General features: G+C 46.9%; 1 protein-coding gene across 1 annotated transcript in view; it reads right to left on the bottom strand.

Annotated features, from left to right (window-relative positions):
* Positions 1-22496, bottom strand: part of PRIM1 (DNA primase subunit 1) — a 349710-nt gene that overhangs the window by 107737 nt on the left and 219477 nt on the right. Inside the window, exons 7-8 of the mRNA XM_069653478.1 lie at positions 18520-18629; positions 10504-10595 (exon numbers count right to left, since the gene is read on the bottom strand). Coding sequence (XP_069509579.1) covers positions 10504-10595; positions 18520-18629 — 202 coding nt within the window. The remainder of the gene's footprint in view (positions 1-10503; positions 10596-18519; positions 18630-22496) is intronic.

The following is a 22496-nucleotide window of genomic DNA, read 5'->3' as shown; positions in this document are numbered from 1 at the left end:
ATTGTCCACAAGGCCTTCTGGGGCCTGGGGCCAAATTACCTTCAACTCTCCCTTCCTAAATATCTTCCTTCTCGAGCACTTCGCTCTTCCGCCTCCAACTCCCTCCGGGTCAGCCACTTCTCCAAGCAACGAGTTGGGGGGAGATCTCTCTCCGCAGCTGGGGCCTCCCTCTGTAACAGCCTTCCTGCCTCCCTGAAGCTGAAACCATCTCCGGTTCCGGAAGCACCTCAAAACCTTCCTCTTTGCTTCTGCTTTCTCTCTCCCCTGCTAAATCACTGAAACTGTACTGAATCAGCAACTGGGCCACTCACCAATCTCGGTCCTTGGCCCAGCCACTCTCCCCTGCACTGCCTTGCTGGCTACCCCTGCACTGCGGGACTGTCTCTGTATCCCTACAGCCCCCCCTTCCCAGCACTTGTCTGCACTTATCTTGCACTTGCCACCAGCTGGCCCTTATTATTTATCTTGTTAATTACTAACCCTGTACAGCACTTTCCCCTCTCCCTTTCCCCCTTGCACTTTTCCCGTCCCCCCCCTACCCATGCACTTGCACGATCTGAATGAGACCTGGCCTAGTAGGATCGTTGTCGGTCTCCCCTTGTTCCCCCCTCCCTGCCTCGTCGCACCTTGAAACACTTGTGTATAGGCACGTTACAAATGCCATATCATATCATGAGTCTTGTCCTTATGGGACACTCTGTGTGACACCCACAAATCTGCTGCTATGGCCAGCTTCTTAGGATCTAACTCCTCGTTACGCTCACCTGGTTCCCACGGGGACGTCGACCGGAACTGGGCCGCTGTTTCCACCAGCGTGATGTGTAGCGCCGAGATGACTGACTGGACTGGCCCGCTCAGCCTAGTTTGTCTGGCTCGCAAGAATATTCTTCTGCAAAGGAGAAGAGGAATTAACCACCCGTGGAATTGAGTGTCAACCACCTTCCCCACTCCCATTGTCTTCCCACAGATCACTCTTGATGTCCCCCTCCTTAGTCTCACCTGATGGTTTGGAAGGATGAGCTCTCCATCCTGCGTCGACCGCAGGGGCGCGTTGATGACCAGTTACTTCACTGGCGTAGAGGCATTGGTGAGTTCCAGTATTGACTCTAAAGTCCAATTGTTCATAAGAGCTCAAATGTCTGATCTTCACTCTGTCCGATTCCTTGCAGGTTGCCGATTAATCCACTCGAAGATTTCCAAATGGCAATTGGTAAGATTCAGGTAAGTCTATTGTGGTTTTCCCCTTAGGAGCCGGGGTACGGCGATGAAGCCGAGTTGACTGTGCCGACCCGAGATGAGGTGAGACCCCCGTGGTAAATCAGGTACGTTTTGTGGGGGGTAACTGGTATTGTCTTTGCTTTCTCCCCTTAGGGGCCGGGGTACGGCAATGAAGCAGAGTTGACTGCGCCAACCCGAGATGAGGTGAGGTGAGTACCTCCCGTGGTAAATCAGGTAAGTCCTTGGGGGTAGCTTGTATAGCCTTAGAGAGTCCCCTTGCTCACCTTGCTGTCTTTGTCTCCTTAGGTGTCGGAGGGTGGCCGCGAGATGGAGAGAGCGTGATGGAATGCTGAAGTACCGCCAAGCAGGTGAGTTCAGCGCGGCGCCGTAGGAATGCGAAGCGATGCTTCAAAGACTTCTGTCTTTCAGTTCCGTGGCGAAATGGATCAGGATTCAGGTAAGGATTAAAGTTAAAACTCCTGTTCTAACCTTTATCCTTCTTTTCTTCTTGTTTCAGGAGTCCCAGGACTGAAGCGGGCGTGGCTGAAGACTGGAGCTGCTGAAAACACGGTGAGCGTTACGCTGCAGCAAGCAGAATAACGCGAAGCACGTGTGGCTGTCCGGGCGTAGTTTAAATAGCCTTGGAAGAAGATCCAGGTAAGTATTCTTCCACAGCCCCACCCAAGTAACAAAATAGTTCCTTCAGTAAAATAGTCCATCCTAAGCCTCATTTGGCTTGAGTCTTCATGCAGCATGGTCTGCCTCAGGTGAGTATGCAGCATGGTCTGCTTCAGGTAAGTTATCAATAATGAGCCTGGCGCCCATGGCGCCAGGACTGACTTTATCTTTATGAGCCTGGCGCCATAGGCGCCAGGACTGCACCCAAACAGCCCCTAACTGGGGCTTTTGGGCATGCTCCAAGTGGCATGATGCCTGCTTCCGGGGCTGCTGGGCCTGGTCTGGTCTTCCGGGGGCAGGCATCATGACACTCCTTTGAATCTGCCAAATGCTGCTTAAGCTCAGGGGAACAAGATGCAAAAATATGTTCAAGCATGGCAAGACATATCATACCCTCAAAGGTGGAGACCTTATAGCCTTCAACCCAGCAAGTCAAGTTCTTTAAAGAATCAGTCACATATGGCACCCAAGTACTTCCTTCTTTCTTTCTTTTTGTACTCTCTAAACCTCTTCAAGTATTGGGCAGGAGTCTTCCCAAACTTGAAGATGAGAGTTTGCGTGAGCATTGCAAAATCTACTCTTTCAGCTTTTGACATTTCCAAATAGCACTGCAGCCAGAATGGGGTAGTCTGCTGAGCATCCATGCAATCTTATCAGAATTTACAACCTCTTGAACTTCACATGCAGACTCAAATGCATTCAACCAATCCATAATCAAATTCTTCTCATCATACAGACTGAGCAGATCTTTAGGAAATCTTGGATGAGAGGAGGACCCAGACCCATGTCCAGATCCCTGATGTCCTGATGAAACTTGTAGCTTGGCCAGTTCCAACTGGTGATCCCTGTCCTTCCGTTTTTCTGCCTGCTCTATGCTCAGCTTAGCCATGTGAAATTCAAGCTCCTTCTGCTTAAACTGCAGCTCTTGCTTCTTGAATTCCATCATGGCCTCAGCATCAGAGCTTGCAGAGGAAACATTGGACATTACATCCTCCCTATTCTCATGGGCACCATGGATGAGGGCAGCGACAGAACTGTTAGTTCTGTAAGTGGGCGCAGCCCCACCTCCTTCTGCACTCTCATCAGAGACTATGACACTGAGTTGCAACTCTTGCCATTCCATGATTTTCTGAATCATTTCCAATTTTGTACCTTGAGCAGGTAAACCTCTCTCAGCACACATCTTTCTCGATGTCTCTGATCTAGAAGCATTTAAGGTTATAAAGGTACATGCTTCCATTATATTAGATAGGTCTATGGCCTTTACAGTCATCACTACAAAGTCACTGTGTGTCCCTGGGTAGGAGTAATCTGAAATGCCTTCACTAGTGTGCAACACTGGATACCTTCAGTCCTATTCCACCGCTGTACACCAATTTGTTAAAACGGATTTCTGAACTCTGACCTGGTGGACAAGAGCAATGGGGTCTAAAGGGTTAATGCACAAAATGGGGCCGTAACCTAAAAGGGGAAGGGAACAGGCAGTGCAAATAGTCTTTGGTCCCTTCTGCATCAAACACAATCCTAACTGAAAGGCAGTCCAATCCCTAAGAAGAGTGGAGCCTATTGCTCAAATGTACTTGCAGGGCTGGCGCACCCAGTAATGCAGATGGGCAAAACAGGGTCTCTTCAGGGGCCTGTAGCAGCTCAGGAAGGTGGGTGAGGTGATGCAGAATAAGTTCCAACTATTCGTGCAGGGTCTCCCCAACAGTGCAGACTAGGTTCCAAGACTTGGGGATAGTTTGCACTAGCAGTGGAAAGGAGAGGGGCCCTCAGGGGCCACTAGTGCGTAAAAAGGGTTGGATGCACTAAGGGCCACCGGTAAGGGTTGGTAGTACTCACCGTGCCCTGGCGCACTCCGGATCAAACTTCGGCAGTCAAGTCCACTTCGGTTGCAGGTTCAAGTGCGGCAATTTGGCGTCTCTGGGGCTTTCGACGACGAAGATACAGCGTTGATACCCAAACGGGACCGTAGCGATTTCACCACTCCTGGTGGATGGATCAGGCCAGTTTCACTGCAGCAGGCTTCAGGGGCAAGAGGGGCACAAAAGCAGTGCACCTGCAAATTTTGTCACCATGGCTGGGCGACACAGTAACCACGTATACTCCGGTTCAGCGCACTCACTTTACTCCAGACCTAGGAACGCCAAATGTACGAAATTTGGTGTGAGTGCCTTGAACACAGAGCTAGCGACGTAACAAGTTGCGAGTGTCTCTTCGAAACGGCGGTGGTATCAGGGCCAAGTTCCTGCGTAAACTGGTCAGCCCACTGGTTAGCCCAGGGACACTTCCGAGAAGGCTTACTTGCAGGGTTTGATGAAGGTGCCGAGAATAGTTGGTCCCACTATGGGTTGAAGCATCTTCGCAGACCTTCTAGGACGACCAGATGCAGAGGGATCCAGTGGGACGACAGCGGGCACAGGGTGCCAAACCTTCCAGCGGGTCACCAGCGGTTCCTCGACTCGGCTTCTTAATTTCAGGATACTTGGATCCTATCCTTCGTTCAGTGAGAACTCCAGAGATCGACATGGTATGAGTGTTTGGAGCCCTCTCTATCCAAAATCTGCTTCGCGCCAAAACGAAGAGGACCCAATGGAAGATCTGCTCTCAGACAGGCATACCATACGTGGACCAATCACAGCCTGGAAGCACACACATAAGGGATGCAGAAGCCAGCGAAATCTTGGCATTTCCCTGGAGATTGCATGCCGAAATAAGGGCCGACACAGGTTGGCTCGACCTGGGGAAGGTGAAGGGGCAAGATGGTCAAAGGACAGGACAAAGGACCTTGTGGCATGGCCATTTTGAAGCCAGGCCACCGATTGGTGCCAAATGCGGTAAACGCGGTTTACCTGGCAGGAAAGGGTTAAAAATACATGAAAAGATAAGCTGCCACCAGCCCTGTCCGAGACACATCTGCACTTCTCTAAAAGAATCCTTTGAGAGGATCTAGGGCCTTTGGAAATGACTATTTGACCCAAGTGCACTGTACTGCAAGGTACTTTGTACACTTGTTACATGTTGCAGAAAAGTTGCAACATTGACAAGGACTAAGTGAAACAAAATCTCCCAGTACTGACTGCCTTTAAGGGCACGTCAGTTTCCCCATAGGAAGTGAGCAAAAAAAAGCCCAGGGAGTGCAGCGGAAGACTGTGCTCCTCTGGTTAAGTCAGACTATGGTGTTTAAACAAGCAAAATGTTGGGGGGTACACAACTGGAGACAAAATTACACATTCAATGGAAATCTTTCCTAAGAGACAGTCTGGCCCAAAAGGCCATAGATTTTTCTAGTTTGTCCACTGCCTTTACTGTGTTCTTCAAGTGTTCTCTCTTAGGGTCATGATAGATATTCACCCCCAAGTATCTGAATGGGGACACCTCCTTAATTGGTAACGCAGGCAATACGCTCAAAGCCCTTCCCCTGTATCCTGCAAAAGGGAATAGGCACGATTGCTGTGCGTTAATCGTGATACATGATAAAACTGCATATCTAAAATATCTCTAGCGTCTTGATATTCCCTCACAAGATACACCGCTATCGGCTCTAGGGCCAGTATAAATAACATAAAGACCATGTGCTGCCCTGCCTGGTGCCTTCCCCCAGCAGCCTGAGACCATTGCTATTGGGATGCTATATAGCAGTCGTACCCACTTTATGTGCGTTGGCCCCATGCCAAAGCTTTTCAGGGCTGCTAACGGTATTGTACAAAAAGACTATCTAAACGGTCGTATCTAAACGGTTGCATGAACAAAAAGTTCTAAAAATGCTACCACCAAAGGCTCGAACACTAAAAGTTTGAACCTTTGGTGGTAGCATTGCAGGTAAGTAAAAAAAAAAATAATAATAAAAAAAAAAAAGACTGCAGGGGTGTCCCCTGCAACACCCGCTCACTACACTGTGTGGTATAGTGAGCGGGGTGTTGCGGGGGACACCCGCACACCCGTGGAAAAAAAAGAAAAACAGGAGCTGCAGGGCTGTCCCCCGCAACACCCTGCTCACTATACTTTATAGTATAGTGAGCGGGGGTTGCAAGGGAAACCCCTGCAGCCCCTGTAAAAGAAAAAAAAAAGACAGCGCCAGTTCCCGATCACAGAAGTGAAAGGGAACTGGCGCCGTAGGGATTCAGCGTGAAGAAAAAGCTAAGTGGGGTTTGTTTATGTTGTGGGTGGGGCGTGTTGAGGGTGTGGGTGGGGGGTGTGTCATGGGTGCGGTGTGGGTATGTACGTGTGTTCGCATGAGAAAGTTGCAAACTTTTGGTGGTTCGCACCTTTCTCATGCAAACATTTCACGTAGATCTCTGCTAACAGCCATGGCCATCTGACAAAGTGAAATGCATTTAACACATTCAGCGAGGGCACAGTATAGTGGTGCGTACTGGCGCGAGTATGGTCGATGACCTGACGCGGCCTCTGCAGGTTACACGTAATATTTCTGTTTGGAACATATCCTGACTGGTCCGGATGTGTAAGTTTAGATATTTCCGGCTTGAGCCTATTGGCCATTAGGGCTGTTAGTATAGAACTGCAAGACTAATCCGTGGTCTCAAGCCCAGCGACTGCATCTCTCCGGCACTGAAATCCCTTTACTGGCTCCCTGTGGCATGGGCCCACTCTATCTGCAACTTTCTCTTACTAAATAATCTCCTTCCCAATCCCTCTGATCGTCTTCCTTCAACTCTCTGCGGGTGAGCAGCTTCTCCAAGCAGAGACTTGGGGTGGGGGGAGATCTTTATCCACTGCAGGTGCCCCACTCTGGAACAGCCTCTCTGCCTCTCTCTGTCTTGAGCCAGATCTCCTAAAGATCCGGAAACTCCTCACGACTTTCCTCTTCACCTCCTCCTCTCTCCCCCTCCTCTGCTATCCACCTCTTTCTGCTCTCTCTGCTCCACTTCTGCTCAGTTTCGCTGACTGGCTGCCTGGTGTACCTTCAGAGCCTAACAAGTCCCAAGCTTTCCTCGCCAGTCTCCTGCACTTGCCCCCGGCCTTTGCACTTGCCGCAGCACTACTGCACTTCGGTTACGACCCATGAGAGTGATATCCCTCTGCACTCATGTTCAGACGGGACTGGGCGCACTTGGTCCCTATTGCCGCCCCCCCCACCCCCTCCCAACTCACTTCCTATCCTGTTCACATGCATGATCTGAATGCACCATGCCTAGTAAGATAGTTTGTCTCGTCTTCCCCACCCATGCATGCATGGTTGTGCTTTGAAACACTTATGTATAAGCACATAATAAATAAACAATCAATCATGCACCGCACAATGGCTTGAGGTCCCAGGGTTTTGAGGTATTGCAGCCAAGCAAGGTCGCAGCATGGCTCAAATGCATGTCTTCTTGATTCTAGTGGCTCTCACCAGGCTCTGGGGCGGGGTTGCCGTTTTTAGGACCCCCATGTCAATTGGAATAGCAGGGTCTGGTTACACACAGCAGGCTCTCCTGTCACTGGAAATACGCTACGGCCGTCTTTTCTTCATCTTCCTCTTCGGTTTCAGCTCTGGTGTTTGACTTGTCAGCAGCTATTTAACAGGAATAACAACTGCTGCATTCTGTCCCTGTCATTTACAGCAAGAGGACGTCTGGCTATCCAATCGGGACAGCCAGCCCCCCACTGGGAGTTAGTTCCTTTCATGCAAGGTGAAAAAAGAAGGGCTGCAGAGTTTTGGACTCCTCCCTCGCTTCCTGCCTTCTCAGCACTCTGGAGCCTGGCCGAAGAATCCCACCGAAGACAGGACTTCCACTGAGGTCGTTCCCACCTAGAATGGCAGGGGAAGACCTCAGAAATATCAAGCACAGAAGAAATGGCAACAAAAAGAAGGAGCCCAACATTTTAGAAAAATGGCGGCCCTTCTTTGCTTTACCGAGGATGAATTAACAGCCTGCGAGTAATAGTGACTAAAAGTCATAAAAGTAGTTACACTGCCACCAGCCATTCATGAAAACTTGTAATTATTACAAAATGTTACCAGGTAAGTAAGAAAGGGGATACATTGTATCCCCCAGCACTCCACATAAGGTGGGGTGTGCTGGCTCACTTATACAAAAATGTAAAGGGGATGAAAATCTCTCTATAGTAATTGGGAACAGTAGTTCACCCAAGTACATTAAAGAGAACTTAAAGGGGCAACCCTGCCTAAGCCCAAAAGTTATTGGAAACTATAACTTCAACCACACACTATGAAGAGACATAAAAAGGTCACCCATAAAAAGAGTAAAAGACTAGGCGACAGGGGAAAAAAAGATACCTAGGGACAACGTCAAATGGTTACCAAATCCAAGCAAAAGGTTCTGGGGTTGACACAGGTCAGGATGATTTATCATAAATATGAAAATCATACCTAACCGACAGTCCCAGCCCCCTTCCTGTGGCACAGGCACACAAAGCCATTATCCTGTGAAAGCAGCAGCTTCCCCAGTCAAGTGCATGACCATATATGGGATTTCCTTACATGGTAGGGCAGCAAAAATGCCAAACTGCAATATGACAAAGGAACAAGCAAAGATCTTGTGCCATTGCCATTTTAGGACACTAGCCACATTTAGTAGCCATGCGCAAATGTTCACAAGAAAAATAACGCAAACACTGTAAAAATATACATGCTACCACCAGCTTGTCTTTAGGCACATATAGAAGTAAGCAAACATCCAAAATATAAAAAAGTTAGGGAGATACAAAGTATCTTCGTTACACTGCACTGTAAGGTGGTGGGTGCAATTGGTAAAAATACAGTCAAAAGAGAAACAAAGTTTCTCAATACTGACAGACCAATGACTAGTCAGTTTCCCCATAACAATGAGCAAAAGGGGAGTGAAGCTGAAGGCTTTACTTAGCTTCAGAAAGTCAGGACAGGATCGTAAACAAAGCAAAAAAGAAGTGTCCCATTGAAATCAATGGAGAGAAAATGTTTCCCAACACTGTGCAAGATGCCACCAATAACTAGAAACAAGGTTATAGGGTGATGTATTTGCCACTAATTTTATAACAAATCAGTAACTACATATATCAACACTAACAGTTCATTATGTATTTGCATCTCAACAGAGGAAACAAACAACGTTTTTTAGAAACACCATATCAATTATCATAAGGATGCTGCCTAGGAGCAATGCTGAAGGGTGTCATGGAATAATGGGGGGCGGGGGCTGAAACCGGTCCGGTGGAAGAACAAGGACCAGACAATGAACTGTTTGTACACATGCAGAATCATTGAGGGTTGAAATTAAGAACTGAGAGTTTAACCACTTATTAGTTCCCGGCGAGAGACTATCAGATTGTTACACGCAATCTGACTGGCTCTCGCCAGAGAATTACCCCACGCAGAATCCCTTGAAGTTTTAGCTTCCTTCACATCCCTGGCAAGGGGCGGGGGTGTGGCAGCCCCTCAGCCAATGAGGAGGCTCGGAACAGGGTAGTCCCCGCTCCGAGCCATCCTCCCCCTCTGGGGATTCAGGTAAGTGTATTCCTCCCCTCCCACCCCCCCAGAAATCCCCTCCCAACCCCACTCGCCTTCTTTTTGCTCTGTTTGAGAGCAAACGTGCTGGGAACACTTCTGTCCCCAGCACGTCCACTCCCGATGGCTGCCATGGAAAGGGAAAACTGACAGAGTTTCCCCTTCCCCGGCAGCCATTTTTTTGTCCTGTTCCAAAACCTGCAGCGTTTCAGAACAGAAAAAAATGCTATTAGTACCCTGGTCTTGCAGGCCAGGGTACTCATAGCAATAAGCCCATTGCTGCAGGGGCATTACCTGACTAGGTAATGCCCCCGCGGCTCAGGGCTTATTGCTTCCGTAATCTACCAGAAATCCAGCTATATATGTCACAATGATCAATCAAAACCAATGAATGTGAATTGAAAACACAGGGACAGATGACAGTGTAAATATGGTGCACAATAATGTGTGGATAATGTTGGAATATATGTGAAATGCTATATAGGTTTTTTTCAATATTTTCAATGAATGTTCAATGTAATTTGTATATAATTTCGGTATTCACATACATTTTTGCAACCGAGAAGCAGCTTCTATACATCAGCTAGAGATGGAGGCACACAGATGGCGGGAATAGAATAAGTGAGCACAGTATTCCCAAAGTCAGTACAACCAGGGTTCTCCTAGTTATTGATCGAAGATTGCCTCGGGAGAACGAACTTAATAGTCACCTCATTTGTCTAAAAGACCCACAGAGGTGGAAAGGCTACTGTTTTGAATGGGTTTGTTGACATGGCTAGATGATGATACACTGAGGATTACCAAACTGATGAAACTATTCAAAGAATGCAAAGCAATTAAGGAAAGGATGCTGGAGATACATGGGAAGTGACACTACTCTGTAGGTTAACAATGGAGTATGTATGTGAGTAACAACCTCATGCTATGCCCAGATCAAGCATACTGTTCTTGGAGAGGTTATCAAGAGAAGGTATGGTGGGGCTAGCAACCACAGAATTATCCTATTGCGAAACACAACCATTGAAGAGTAACATGAAAGCTGCATCAAAAATCACAAGGTACGTTCACTCAATCATGTATTCTAGAAATACATTCCTAGAGGTTCCCAATCTAGACAAACTCAACTAATCAGCGGAGATCACACTGCGGTTACTCACTTTGCGTCTTTGCACAGATTTCTTCAGCTGCTCCCAGCGCTGGCACGAATTGTGTGCTTTGCAGAAATCATGCTCAAGATCCTCACGAATTAGTGAGCGGATGTCAAGGAAAAGCAAGAAAAACTTTGAACACAATCTATAACAATGCAAACAAAAAGTCTCATCTGGTTCCAGTACGGAAATAAACTTGCACCTTCAAAACCAGAAATGTATGGGGCAAAAAAAAAAAAAAGAAAAGCCAATACCCATTTTGCGTTTCCTCATCTTTACATCTTTATAACTCAGAAGACTTGGACTACCTTATCAGAAGCTATTACCAGGCGCTAATCTAACAAAGCAGTGCAATGAAAACGAAACCATGAATTACAGAAATGAACTGCTTGGCGAGCATTGAGAAATTCATTTACAGAAAGATGGGAAAATTGCATTTTCATGAGAAGGTCTGGGGGGCTTTTTTGAGTATGTACTAGTTCAGCTTTAAATTGTATATTGATGTGTCTTTTTTGTTTTTCTTTTCTTTCCCTGTTCCTGCGTGTGTTTTTCCTTTATGCTGTGATAGAGATTTGTGATTAATTGCCCATTCCTGTACGGATTACTAAATTTTAGATAAAGAATAAAAAAAATAACGAAACCATGGGACAATCTATCGTTACAACTGCATTGTCCATTTAGAATGTTCTATGAAAACGCACTCTAGGACATGTGTGCGTCATATGTTGACTTTCCCTTAATAGATATCGGCGCCGACAATCAGACTGATTCTAAAGAAACCCAGATTCCCCCAACAACCCCATATTCTATAGAGCGGCCTCTTGCCAACTCAAGCACTCCGGGGTCCTTGCGAGAATCGTCTTCAGCCGTAAAGTCCAATATCTCGGGGTACACCGATTAAGTGACACTCTGGTATGGTATTGTTTATTTGTAAAGCGCCTATACACAAAGCAAGTGTTTTAAAGTGCTCAAGGAGGGAGGGAACAAGGGAAAAAACAGTGATTCCGAGCCCTTGAATTTCTGAACAATACACGTCTGCACAGGTAGAGTGGGTGCATTGAACAAGTGCATATAAGACAATTAACAGTGTAGATGACAACAAATAGGTCTGACAACGATTCTGCAGCTTTTCCAAGTGCACTGAGGCGCCACCATGCAAGGAGGGGAGACAGGGGAAAAACAGATAGATGATCTTCAAGGTATGGTGTATACATATCGAGCAGGTGCAGGAGAGGTGAAAGGGGGTAAATGCAGGGGGGGCCAAGTGCACCCAGTCAGTCAGAAGCTGGGGTAAGTGCTGAGACATGCCGCTCTCAAGGCTCAACAATGAGGCAAGTGCAGGCCCAGAGGTAAGTGTGAGGAATGACGAGGTTGCCAGGGACCTGTGAGACTCTGAGGTACACCAGGCGGCCAGACGGCTGTGCAGGAAAAGGAGGGAGAGCGGGACAGAGTGAAGGGAAAGGTTAGCAGGGTAAAGGGAGAGAGAAGAAAGAGGAAAAGAGGAATGGCTTAAGGAGTTTCCGGACCTTAAGGAGATCAGGCTCAAGACGGAGTGCGGCAGGGAGGCCCCTGCAGGGGATAAAGATCTCCCTCCAAATCTCTGCTTCGAGATCCGGCTCACTCACAGAAGGTTAGAGGTAGGTGAGCGGAGGGCTTGGGAAGGACAGTATTTAGGTAGGCATCGTTGCAGACAGGTAGGTCCCACTTGATCCTTGCAACCACGGGGAGCCAGTGGAGGGATTTCAGCGCCGGAGAGATGCGGCCCCTAGGCTTCAGGCCAATGATAAGTCTTGCGGTTCTGTTCTGGATGAGTTGCAGAGGGCGCAGAGCAGAGGCAGGGAGGTTGTGAAGAACAAGTAACTTACCCCTGGTAATGTTCTTTCGACTGGATGTTCCTGAACGTATTCCTGATCTTTGACATGTAATGTCCAGCTTGAGCTGCCTCGGAAAATAAATTCGGCAGAGGGCGCTGTGCGTCCAGTCGATGTCCCTCGAAGGCCTGCGTCGAGGGCAATGTCATCGGAGGGTTCATGTAGCACATGCGGCGCCTGTTGGCCTCAGTTCTGTTTTTCCCCCCTCGTGTAGCCCATATGCACATAAATATGGGCATGACAGTACTCCGCCTTGGTGGAACGAAAGCTGTAATCGCATGGGAAATTCTACAGAGGGGTAGGTTGGGAGGGCGATGAGGAATATGTTGGAGGAACATCCAGTCGAAAAAAACTTTACCAGGGGCAAGTAACTTGTTCTTCGAATGGATTGGTGTATATATGGTGGAAAGAGCTCGCAAACCTTCAGGAGGGTCTTTGCCTGCCAGTCTGTAGCATTCAGATATGGTAAAAATGAACCATCTAGACAAGGTCTGTTCAGAAACAGCATGGCCTAGTTTGTGTCCTGTGTATCCTATAAAGAGTTGGTCGTCCACGCTCAATTTTGACATTCTGGAGAGGTAAAAACTTAACGCTCTCCTAGGGTCCAACCTATGGAGTCTTTCCTCTTCCTTACTAAAATGAGGTGGAGGATAGAAGGAAGGCAGAACAATTTTCTGACTTAAACGAAAGTCCGAAACTATCTTTGGCAAGAAGGAGCATTTTACCCTTAAAACAACCCTTCCCTTATGGAATATGGTACAGGGTGGCCTGGATGAAAGTGCCTGCAACTCACACGCTCGACGGGCTGATGTTAGAGCTACCAAAGTATCATCTTGAAGGTTAATAACCTTATCGGACGGACATGCGTGCAAAGGCTCAAATGGAGCACACATCAGAAATTTCAAAACCAGGTTGAGGTCCGAAACCGGAACCTGAAAAGGAGATGGAGGGAACACAGCGGTGAGTCCTTTTAGAAATGGAGTCACCAGTGGGATCTTGAAATAAGAGCATTCCTCTGATGAGCCCTTAAAGATTGGCAGCGCTGCCAAGTAGCCCTTAAAAAGGTGCCAACCTGAAGGCCCTTATTGGCTAAGGAAAGCAGAAAGGATAAAACATCCAGAGTTTTAGGCTGAAAAGGATCAACATTCTTTTCTTTGCACCAGTTGCAAAACTTATTCCAACGGCAACGGTACAGAGACTTTGTTGCTGGTCATCTGGCTGAAAGCAACCCTTCCGTTACGTCATCTGGGAGGTGCCAATCCTTTTATCTCAGCCTTTTCAGAAACCAAGCGTGAAGGTTGACAGTCTTGACAGCTGGATGGAGAACCTGACCCTCCTCTCGCAAGAGAAGGTCCTCTCTTTGTGGAAGACGCATCGGAGGACAGATGGACATGTCCAGAAGGTCCAGACGCCACGTTCTCCTGGCCCAATCCGGGGCAATTACGATCACGTGTTTCCTGAACCTTCTCAACCTCCTGATTACATGAGGCATGACGGGGACTGGAGGAAATTTCGTACAGTAGTGGAAACTCCCAGTCTCGTAGAGCTCGTCTTGGGGAAATTCCCTTGAGCAATACTGCTCGCACTATCAGTTGACACCAGTCGCGAACAGATTCACTTGAGGGGTTCCCCAAAGAGTGAAGATCTCTTGAAGGACTTCCTGAACTAGTGCCCACTCGTGGGAGACTGTGCTCTGCCTGCTCAGAGCGTCCACCACCACGTTCTCCTCCCCGGCTAGGTGAACTGCCGATAAGGAGATTCCTTCTTGAATTGGCCAGTACCAGAGCTGCATTGTTTCTCTGCACAGCGGTAGTGACCCTACACCACCTCTCTTGTTGAGGTAGTACATGGCCACTGTGTTGACGGTCATTATCAGGACATTCTTTCCCCATACAGAGGACAGAAAAGCCTTCAGCGCTAGTATGATTGCTCTCAGCTCCAAGAGATTAATGTGTAGGTTGGACTCTGATGGAGACCAATGACCGCCGATTGTCAGATCGTTGGCTTTGGCTCCCCACCCTGTGAGAGGCGTCCGCCAAAAAGGTTCTCCCTTCAGAATATTTTCCTCGCAGGCCCACCACTGAAGATTTTGAGAGACTCTGGTTGCAATCTGAAGTTGGTCCGACATCTTTCCTGAGAGTTGGGACCATTGTGTTCTGAGAGCCCATTGAAGGAATCTCATTCTCAGGCGGGCCTCTGGCACCAGAAACATACAGGAAGCCATGAGGCAGAGCAACCTCAACAAATAAATAAATAGATAAATAAACAAACCAAAAAAACAAATGCAGGAAGAGACTGGGCAATCTGAATTTGGTAACCATCTGAAGAATGTCTTGAGCCCTAACCTTGGGGTGGCAAGCTCTTTCCCAATGATGCATCTTTCATAGCTCCGATGCATTGGAGCTTTTGGGAAGGTGTCATATGGGACTTCTTGTAATAGAGGGAGAAGCCCAGTCTGAAGAGTGGCAGGTAACGTTGAGATGGTCCAAACGCTCGTATTGTGGTCCTCCCCGAAGCACCACAGGCAAATTCGATGTGGATCGGTTAGAGACATCTACGATCTGCAATCTCTGCATTTGTAAAAACCAACTTAGGTGTCGACTGTGTAGACGAAGAAAACAGTTGTTGAGTTTTATCGAAACAATCGCTCGAGTAATAACTGTCACAGGTATGAGGCGCACCGAATTTATCACGAAGCAAACGTGTTAGCGGAAAAATGGAACTGAGGCCAACGGGCAACGCGCGTGCTATATATACCCTCTGATGACCCCACCCTCAACGGAGGCCTTCGAGGGACATCGACTCCATCGACGCACAGCACACTCTGACAAAATTATTTTCCAAAGCAGCTGAAGCTGGACAATAAATGTCAAAGATGCGGAATACGTTGGAGGACACAATCCATTAGAAAGAGGCTGTTGCAGTAGTCCAGCCTTGAGAGAACCACATCTATGGAGACAGTGAGCCACTGTGGAAAGGAAGAGTACTGGTAGTTGGATTTTTTAGAGATGTCCGAAATGTGAATGGAGAAGGAGAGAGTGGCGTCTAAGATGACCAAGGTTTTTTGCCTCGCAGGTGGGTGCGGGTGAAGGGCTAAGGGAGGCCGGCCAGAGTGAGAGTGGGAAAGCCGGAGCAGGAGTCCCAATGCGAATGAGCTCAGTCGTACTGGCGTTGAGGCAAAGGTCGTCTGCAGCACACCATCACTGAATTACAGACAGACAATCAGATATGAGCGAGGTAGAGGAGGTGGCTGAGGGTAGCCTGAAGGAGAATTGCATGTCATCTACATAACACTGGAAGTTAGAGATGAAAGTGGCAATCACACGTGCAAGGGCAGCCATGTACACATTGAAGAACCGGGGGGATAGGTTAGAACCCTGGGGAACGCCACAAGTTGAAAGAGTGATAGTAGAGAGAAAGGACCCAAGTTCCACCTGGGATGGGCGGTCAGAAAGGAAGGAGGTTAACCACGCCAGAGCCCGACCTGTGATTCCCAGGATGTCATGCAGATGTGCGATCAGGCTGTTGTGGCTTGCTGTGTCAAAGGAAGAGGAGAGGTTAAGGAGAATGAGGACAGAGGAAGTGTTAGTGTAGAGATTTGCGAGCAGGTCTTCACAGGTGGTCAGAAGAGCAGTTTCTGTGCTTCTGGATGCTCTAAAGCCAGACTGATGGTTGTGAAAGCAACCAGCAGATTCAGTGTGGAAGTAGAGCTGAGAGATAGCCAGCTTCTCAAGATGTTTCCCCTTGAAAGGGGAGATAGAGATAGGGCGGTAGTTTGCAGGAAAGGAGGAGTCAGCAGTAGAGGATGCACAAGGGAGTGCTTAAGAGAAGTTGGCAAAACTCTAGTGGCAAAAGAGATTTCTGAGATGAGCCAAGGCTGGAGCGAGAGAGTCAATGTTGTCCTTAATGGTTTTGGAGGGGCAGGGGTCCACCTGTTTGGATGAAGCTTCATTTACCGCACTTTTTGGAAGGCTTCAGTCAGACCCTCGTAACAGGGGCAAGAGTATCAAACCTGTTAGAGATAGAGATTGAAGTTAGTGTCACGGTGGGAGTCAGCCGCACGAGTAGGAGACGGAGAGTAGGTGGAGCCAAAAGCAGTTGCTGTCACTTTTTTCATGGGTCTGGTGACTTTGAGACTGAGTGCCCGTGCCCGGTGTGCCGATGAAAGCTGAGAGGAGAGCTTCAAGTGTTAGGAGAGAAGTGGTCCATCCAAGAGAGAGGTAGTGAGAGGGATAGAGTGACGGATGTTGGTAGAAATGAAAGCATCCAAAGTGTGGCCCGCTGTGTGCATGGAGCCAGAGGGTAAAATAGAGAGGGAGAGAGAATCGCATAGGTTGCGGAAAGGTCCTGAGGAGTCAGGAGAGTCCAGATGAATGTTGAGATCACCCAGCAGGAGGAGATGAAAGGAGGAAGGTAGAGAGGAGGCCAGGTCAGCCCATTCCGAGAGGAAGAGAGTGGATTGTCCTGGTGGCCTATAGCGGGGAGATAGAAGGTGGCCAAAAGAAGAGAAGATTTAGGAGAGAGCGAGAGCCTTCAGACTAGGCACTCAAAGAAGGAGTAAACCTGAGTAGGGATGATGGACACAGGTATCCATTCTGGGAAGATCAGGGTCACTCCCCTGCTGTCCCCTTGGGCCTGGGCACAGAGAGGATCTTGTATCCTTCAGGGAGGAGTGTGTCAAAACCTGTGACAGAGCTGTCCTTGAACCATGTCTCTGTGATGTCGAGCACATCAAGATCCATGAGTTCAAGGAAGTTGCAGTTGTCAGATGAGTTGACAGCAGAGCGAGAGTTAAGCGTGGCAATATGGAGCAGCTTGTCATCTTTGAAGGTCTTCCGTGGGGGGGCAGGCACTGAGGACAAGGTAGGACGTGCAGGACGTTAATGCAGAGTGTACCAACAGCAAAACGCAATTTTGTAAAAGGTAGTGAAGTAACAGTTGTGCACCCAGCAAAAGCGATTTTTAAAACAAATGGTAACAGCAAGTACACAGCCAAGTACGATTTCAGGCACAGCGGAATAAAACAGTGCAACATGTGCACACTGGCAGGTTTTAGCTAAGGCAGGTTGGGGGTATTGTGAGCAGAGTACAGGTGAGACGGAGTGGAGGGTAGAACAGTCAGTTGTCGAGGATAGAAATGCGCCTATGGCAGTGGGTGCTGACCCACAGGGAAGTAGAAAGATTGTCACCTGGAATTTAGTGGGCCCGGACGGAATGGTTCTGTTGCTCTCCCACCATATGATCATGATGGTTAGGAGGGGTGAGTGACTTTTTCGAAACAAGGGGCACAAATTGTACAAGCAAGGAAATGTGCACTACACACAAACCTAAATTCGATTTTCAAAAAACAGGTAGCATGCAGAGCAAGTAGGTGCACAGATGTAAGGCACACACAAAGCTAAATTCGATTTTTCAAATAAAACAGGCACAATGCAGTGGGAGGAGTGGTAGGATAGATGAGAAGGAAGGCAACGAGCAAATGCAAGTAAGAGGTTAAGGCAGTTAATTGAGGAGGCAGTGGAAGAGTTCAGCCATCACTCACTGATGGATCGAAGGGGTCCATGGGTCCAAGTGAAAGTGGTAGCAGTGTATATCTGAATGCTGTATCATGGTTTGAGGAGTGAAGAGCAAGTAGTAGAGGGGCATCCAGCCCCTGATGGGCACGGATGGGAGCCTTTGTTCAGGGCCATCATTGCAGGGGCAGGCTTCTGCCTGCCGGCTATACATTGCACAGAGACTGCCATCCTTATTCTTCCAGATATTTACACAGCCTTTGTGTGTGTGCTGAAATAAAAATGGTAAACTATGTTTGCATATCTTGTGAAAGGTTGATGTGTGACGGGTTCGATTTTTTTCAAAAGCCTGCAACACAAGCCACTTGTGTATAAACAGTCACATGCTGAGATTCTTCAGTAAGTGGCCAGCTCACCATGACCAGGGCTTTAAACAATATTCGCCAGTCTTCAGGTAGAAGCTCGAAAGCAAACAAGATAAGCTGAACATATTCAAACCAGTAAATAACCCATAACAGCCCACTGAACTAAGAATGCTGTAAGCACATCCATAAATATTTAGCGGTGCATCTCATATGACGACAAACCTTGAGCTTGAAATGCATTGGATTGCCTAGCAGTGAAACAAAAGAAAAGGATATTGTCAGGGAGTAGTACCAACACCTTCACCCAGGCTTCTTTGCTTTCCAGAATATTTTGATCTTGCAGGGCATATTTCTCAAAATATTTTGACACCACTTTAAGGGACTCACTGAAAAGAGAGAAAGAAAAGGTACCCATCATAGCAAACAAGATATTGCCCACGGCATCATCAAGCCTGATTGCCCAGGAAGCAAATATTGTACTGACCACATAGTCATGAATACTTACAGATCAAGTACCTTCTATAAACCACTGTTGCAGGTGGTATTAAGAGATATAAAATGCATATGAAGGCACGCCCTTGCACACTCACATCAGAAATAAAATACAGCCCGCTAGGGAAAAAGGCCCAAGGCACTCTTGCAAGGATAACGAGTATTTATTTCTTACAAAAAGAAAAGGCATCAGCAAAGAACTCTGCTGCCACCAAACGTTCTGAGGTCTGTAGGCACGTGCAGCACATTTTAAGCACAAACAACGTGTCCAATGATGTAATCATATATAGTACAATTCTACAGTCCTAACTGGACAAGTTCTATACATATAGGGCCTGCTCCGTTTGAGATGCCAGGCCATTGGCCCACCCTCATCTGTTCATCTCCGTCCACGTGGGTGCTGCAGGGCTCGTCATCAGAGGTGAAGCTGGCCTAACAGTTAATTGGCTACTAACACAATGTTATTTTATCGTTGTAACAAGCACCTGGCAGATACAAGGATGGGCTCGGTGGGAGAGCAGAGGTCACACTAACTCACACGCTTCACTCGCTCCCAGACAGATCAGCAACTCCCAAGGTCCTTCACCTTAGTTTTAGGCTATAATTTTGATGCTACGCTGCATTTCGCCGCACAGATCAAGTGACCCATTTCTGAAGGCGCGATAGCCTTGCCTTATGATCTTAGTGATCAATCGAGGGGTGTAAAGGTTTTATGGTCAGTGGTCTGGGTTTGGACGGTGCCATGGCATGCGGGGATCATGGGATGAAAGCATGGCAAAGCTGTATTTCTCATGTGGGGGATCGTTGGGGGCAGGAGGGTTTTGCCATCTGTCCCATGGAACGGTACTGTCAAGATGCGCTCTGCTCCCTTCTCATGACCTTTCAGGGCGCATTCCTTCCAGGGGGTGAGGGCCTGTAACTTTTTTAGAACAATTGAGGATTTTATGGACTCCAGAGACCTGGTCGGGTTGGGGGTGATGTTCGCACTCATGCAAGGGCCTAATACTAACAGACAAAACGTTGTTCGATGGGCTTGGGACTAACTTCTAAGATGGCTGCTGCTCGCCAAGATGGCGTTTACTCCTGCATGTACCATATAACTTGCATTGCATGCACTGAGGTGATCGCGCACCCTCCTGTATGTGTACCACACAGGCTCTCTGTTCCCTGGATGTGCTCACTTAGCGGTTATTTCTCCTTCGGTATCACCTAGGGGGGTGGGAAGACCCCCCCTCCTTCCCAAAATATATACAAAGTCATAATTGTCTCACCCTTTATATTGTTTGCCTTACTCCGTAATAGCATTATTTAACCTCTGCAACCAATAGGTGAGCAAAAGAAGCCAAGGAGTCCTGTCCTTCCTATATCAGGAAACTACTCCTTTATTGGCCAGAGAAATACAGCTTGACACCATGGTCTATGAATTACAACCAGAGCAGAACTCCTTCATTCACTTCGGGTATTCTGCTGGGAGCAAGATCCGTGAATTTGAAGTCAAGTCTGAGTTGAATCTCACCATTTGAAACCATTCACAGGAGGGAGGATAGAGAAGAGAGTGGAGGGGTAGTTAAGAGATGTAGTGCTACCTTTGAATGAGCAATGGGAGGACACTCCATCTCCGTTAACTGCATCTCAAGGGAAATGTAGGAAGGAACAAAAAGTACAGATGCACTCAGTCTCTACAACCACCCTACACACCAGTCTGATTAGTGGTGCGTCCAAGTTATGTTTTGGTTAAAGTGTAGCTTCTTCACTAAGTGAGCACCCCTGACCTAATGCCCCCCTAGCATACAGCCCATTCTGGGCAAGAAACCGTCAGTTTGATCCAAACTCAGATTCATTTAAATAAATGAATCTAAAGTGGTCCCTAAGTTTTATGTAAGGAAGTCACCACCATATTACACAAGCACAAGCAGCTTGTCCAGAAAACAAAAATAACCTGCCAGCTTCATTTCTCACACAAACCTTAATTTTCATAAGGAAATCTCTATAGGTTTAGTTTAGCTCTGGCATTCTAGTTCTAGTCATAATTCTGCTGCTTGTCAGTCACTTTATCAAAACATCTCCAAATTACACACAAAATTGCATTTACCAATGAATCAAAAAACCTTGCTTTCCCCATAACAGCAGCAATGTATGGAAAGAACTGTAGTATAGAACAATTACATTTATATACATATATTTATGCATCACTTTGCTTCTATTCATCCCCACTTTGTGTAAGTGTGGTGTTGTGGGCTTCTAGCTGGTGTATGTATTTGAAAACAGGCCATTAGGCATTGCATGTGAGTTTTACAGGGTTGTGTTAGGAAAGCAGAGTTATCAATTTAGAATGCCTAGACTATATTCTAGCCCACCCACCCAACCTGGGAGAATAGTTTTTTTTTATAATTTTAGTAAACTAGTCCAACTGCCCCCACTACTATATTTCACAGATTGAGTCCCACTGATGTGATATTTATCTGGACTATGTAATCAAGAGTAAGGGGACTGCATGGGATTTAAATGTGCATACAATTTTAACACATAGAACCCGTAACCGAACACACATTATCAAACAGAACATCCATTTGGCTATGTTATGTTGATAATAACGTGCACGGTCGCCCTAAGGCATCATGGCGCGATGATAAAGACGCCTTAAAAGCACATTTCTGTGAAACCTTTTTGGGGCCAATTTAATGAGATCATAATGTACAAAGAATTGCACGCTGCCTACACAGAAGTGCTATCCGCATCATTGCGTGCAGAGCTCAAGAATGTATTTTTGAGTTGCACTGAATCTCACTTTATAAATGCAGTGAGCTGCACTTTTCATTTCCCATTATAAAATCAATGCATTATGGCATCACCCTTTTAAAAAAAAAAAAAACGGGACTTTTCAAGAGACTAGTTCTAGGGAGCATCTATCATTTCTATTGGAGTATTCTCATACTCACTTTGAATTGATTTTCTAATGGCATGGAGCTGGATCTATGCGATTACTTAGAAAATAAATATACCAATGTTTTTTACCCCTTTTTACCGCATGTATATATGCAGGGGAGACCACCGTAGCACCGCTGGTATCCCTCCACCTTTTTTATTAACTTCACCACCCACACACATACATATATACAGTAAAACAGGGCTCTTGAAATTCCGATTTTGGGCTTCGAAATCTTTACATCCTTTATTTTGGTATGATTCCCATGGAGCCCACAGTCTCCCAGTCAACCATACCCCTTCAGATCTGCTTCCATGAAGTTAGGCCTGCCTCGGATTAAATTGGTTCCAATTCCCTCACTGGAAAATTGAATTTAGAAGTACTCCCAATAGCCTCGATGAAAATGGATTTTAATAGTGCGCCCAATAGCCTCTCTGTGGAAAACTGAATTTAGATATGCGCCCAATATCCTCTGTGAAAGCTGCATTGATGTGTGCCCATTAGCCACGCTGTGAAAACTGCATTTAGAAGTGCTACCAATAGCATCTGTGAAAGTTGATTATAGAAGTGTATCCAATAGACACTCTGGAAAGTTGCATTTAGAAGTTCGCCAATAACCTCTCTGGAAAATTGAATTTAGAAATGTGCCCAGTAGACGCTGTGCGAAAATTGCATTTAGAAGTGTACCCAATAACTTCTGCAAGAGTTACACTTAGAAGTGTGCCCAGTAGCATCGCTGATGAATTGAGTTTAGAAATGCTCCCAATAGCCTCTGTATGGAAAAATGTACTTAAAGGTTTGCCTAGTAGCCTCTCTGTGGAAAATAGAACTTAGA

This window comes from Ambystoma mexicanum, chromosome 3q (genome assembly GCF_040938575.1).
Source record: "Ambystoma mexicanum isolate Mex_15411 chromosome 3q, UKY_AmexF1_1, whole genome shotgun sequence".
In the NCBI taxonomy this organism is placed as follows: domain Eukaryota; kingdom Metazoa; phylum Chordata; class Amphibia; order Caudata; family Ambystomatidae; genus Ambystoma; species Ambystoma mexicanum.
The sequence above is the reverse complement of the archived record's forward strand: the minus strand, read 5'-3'. Positions and strand labels throughout refer to the sequence as shown.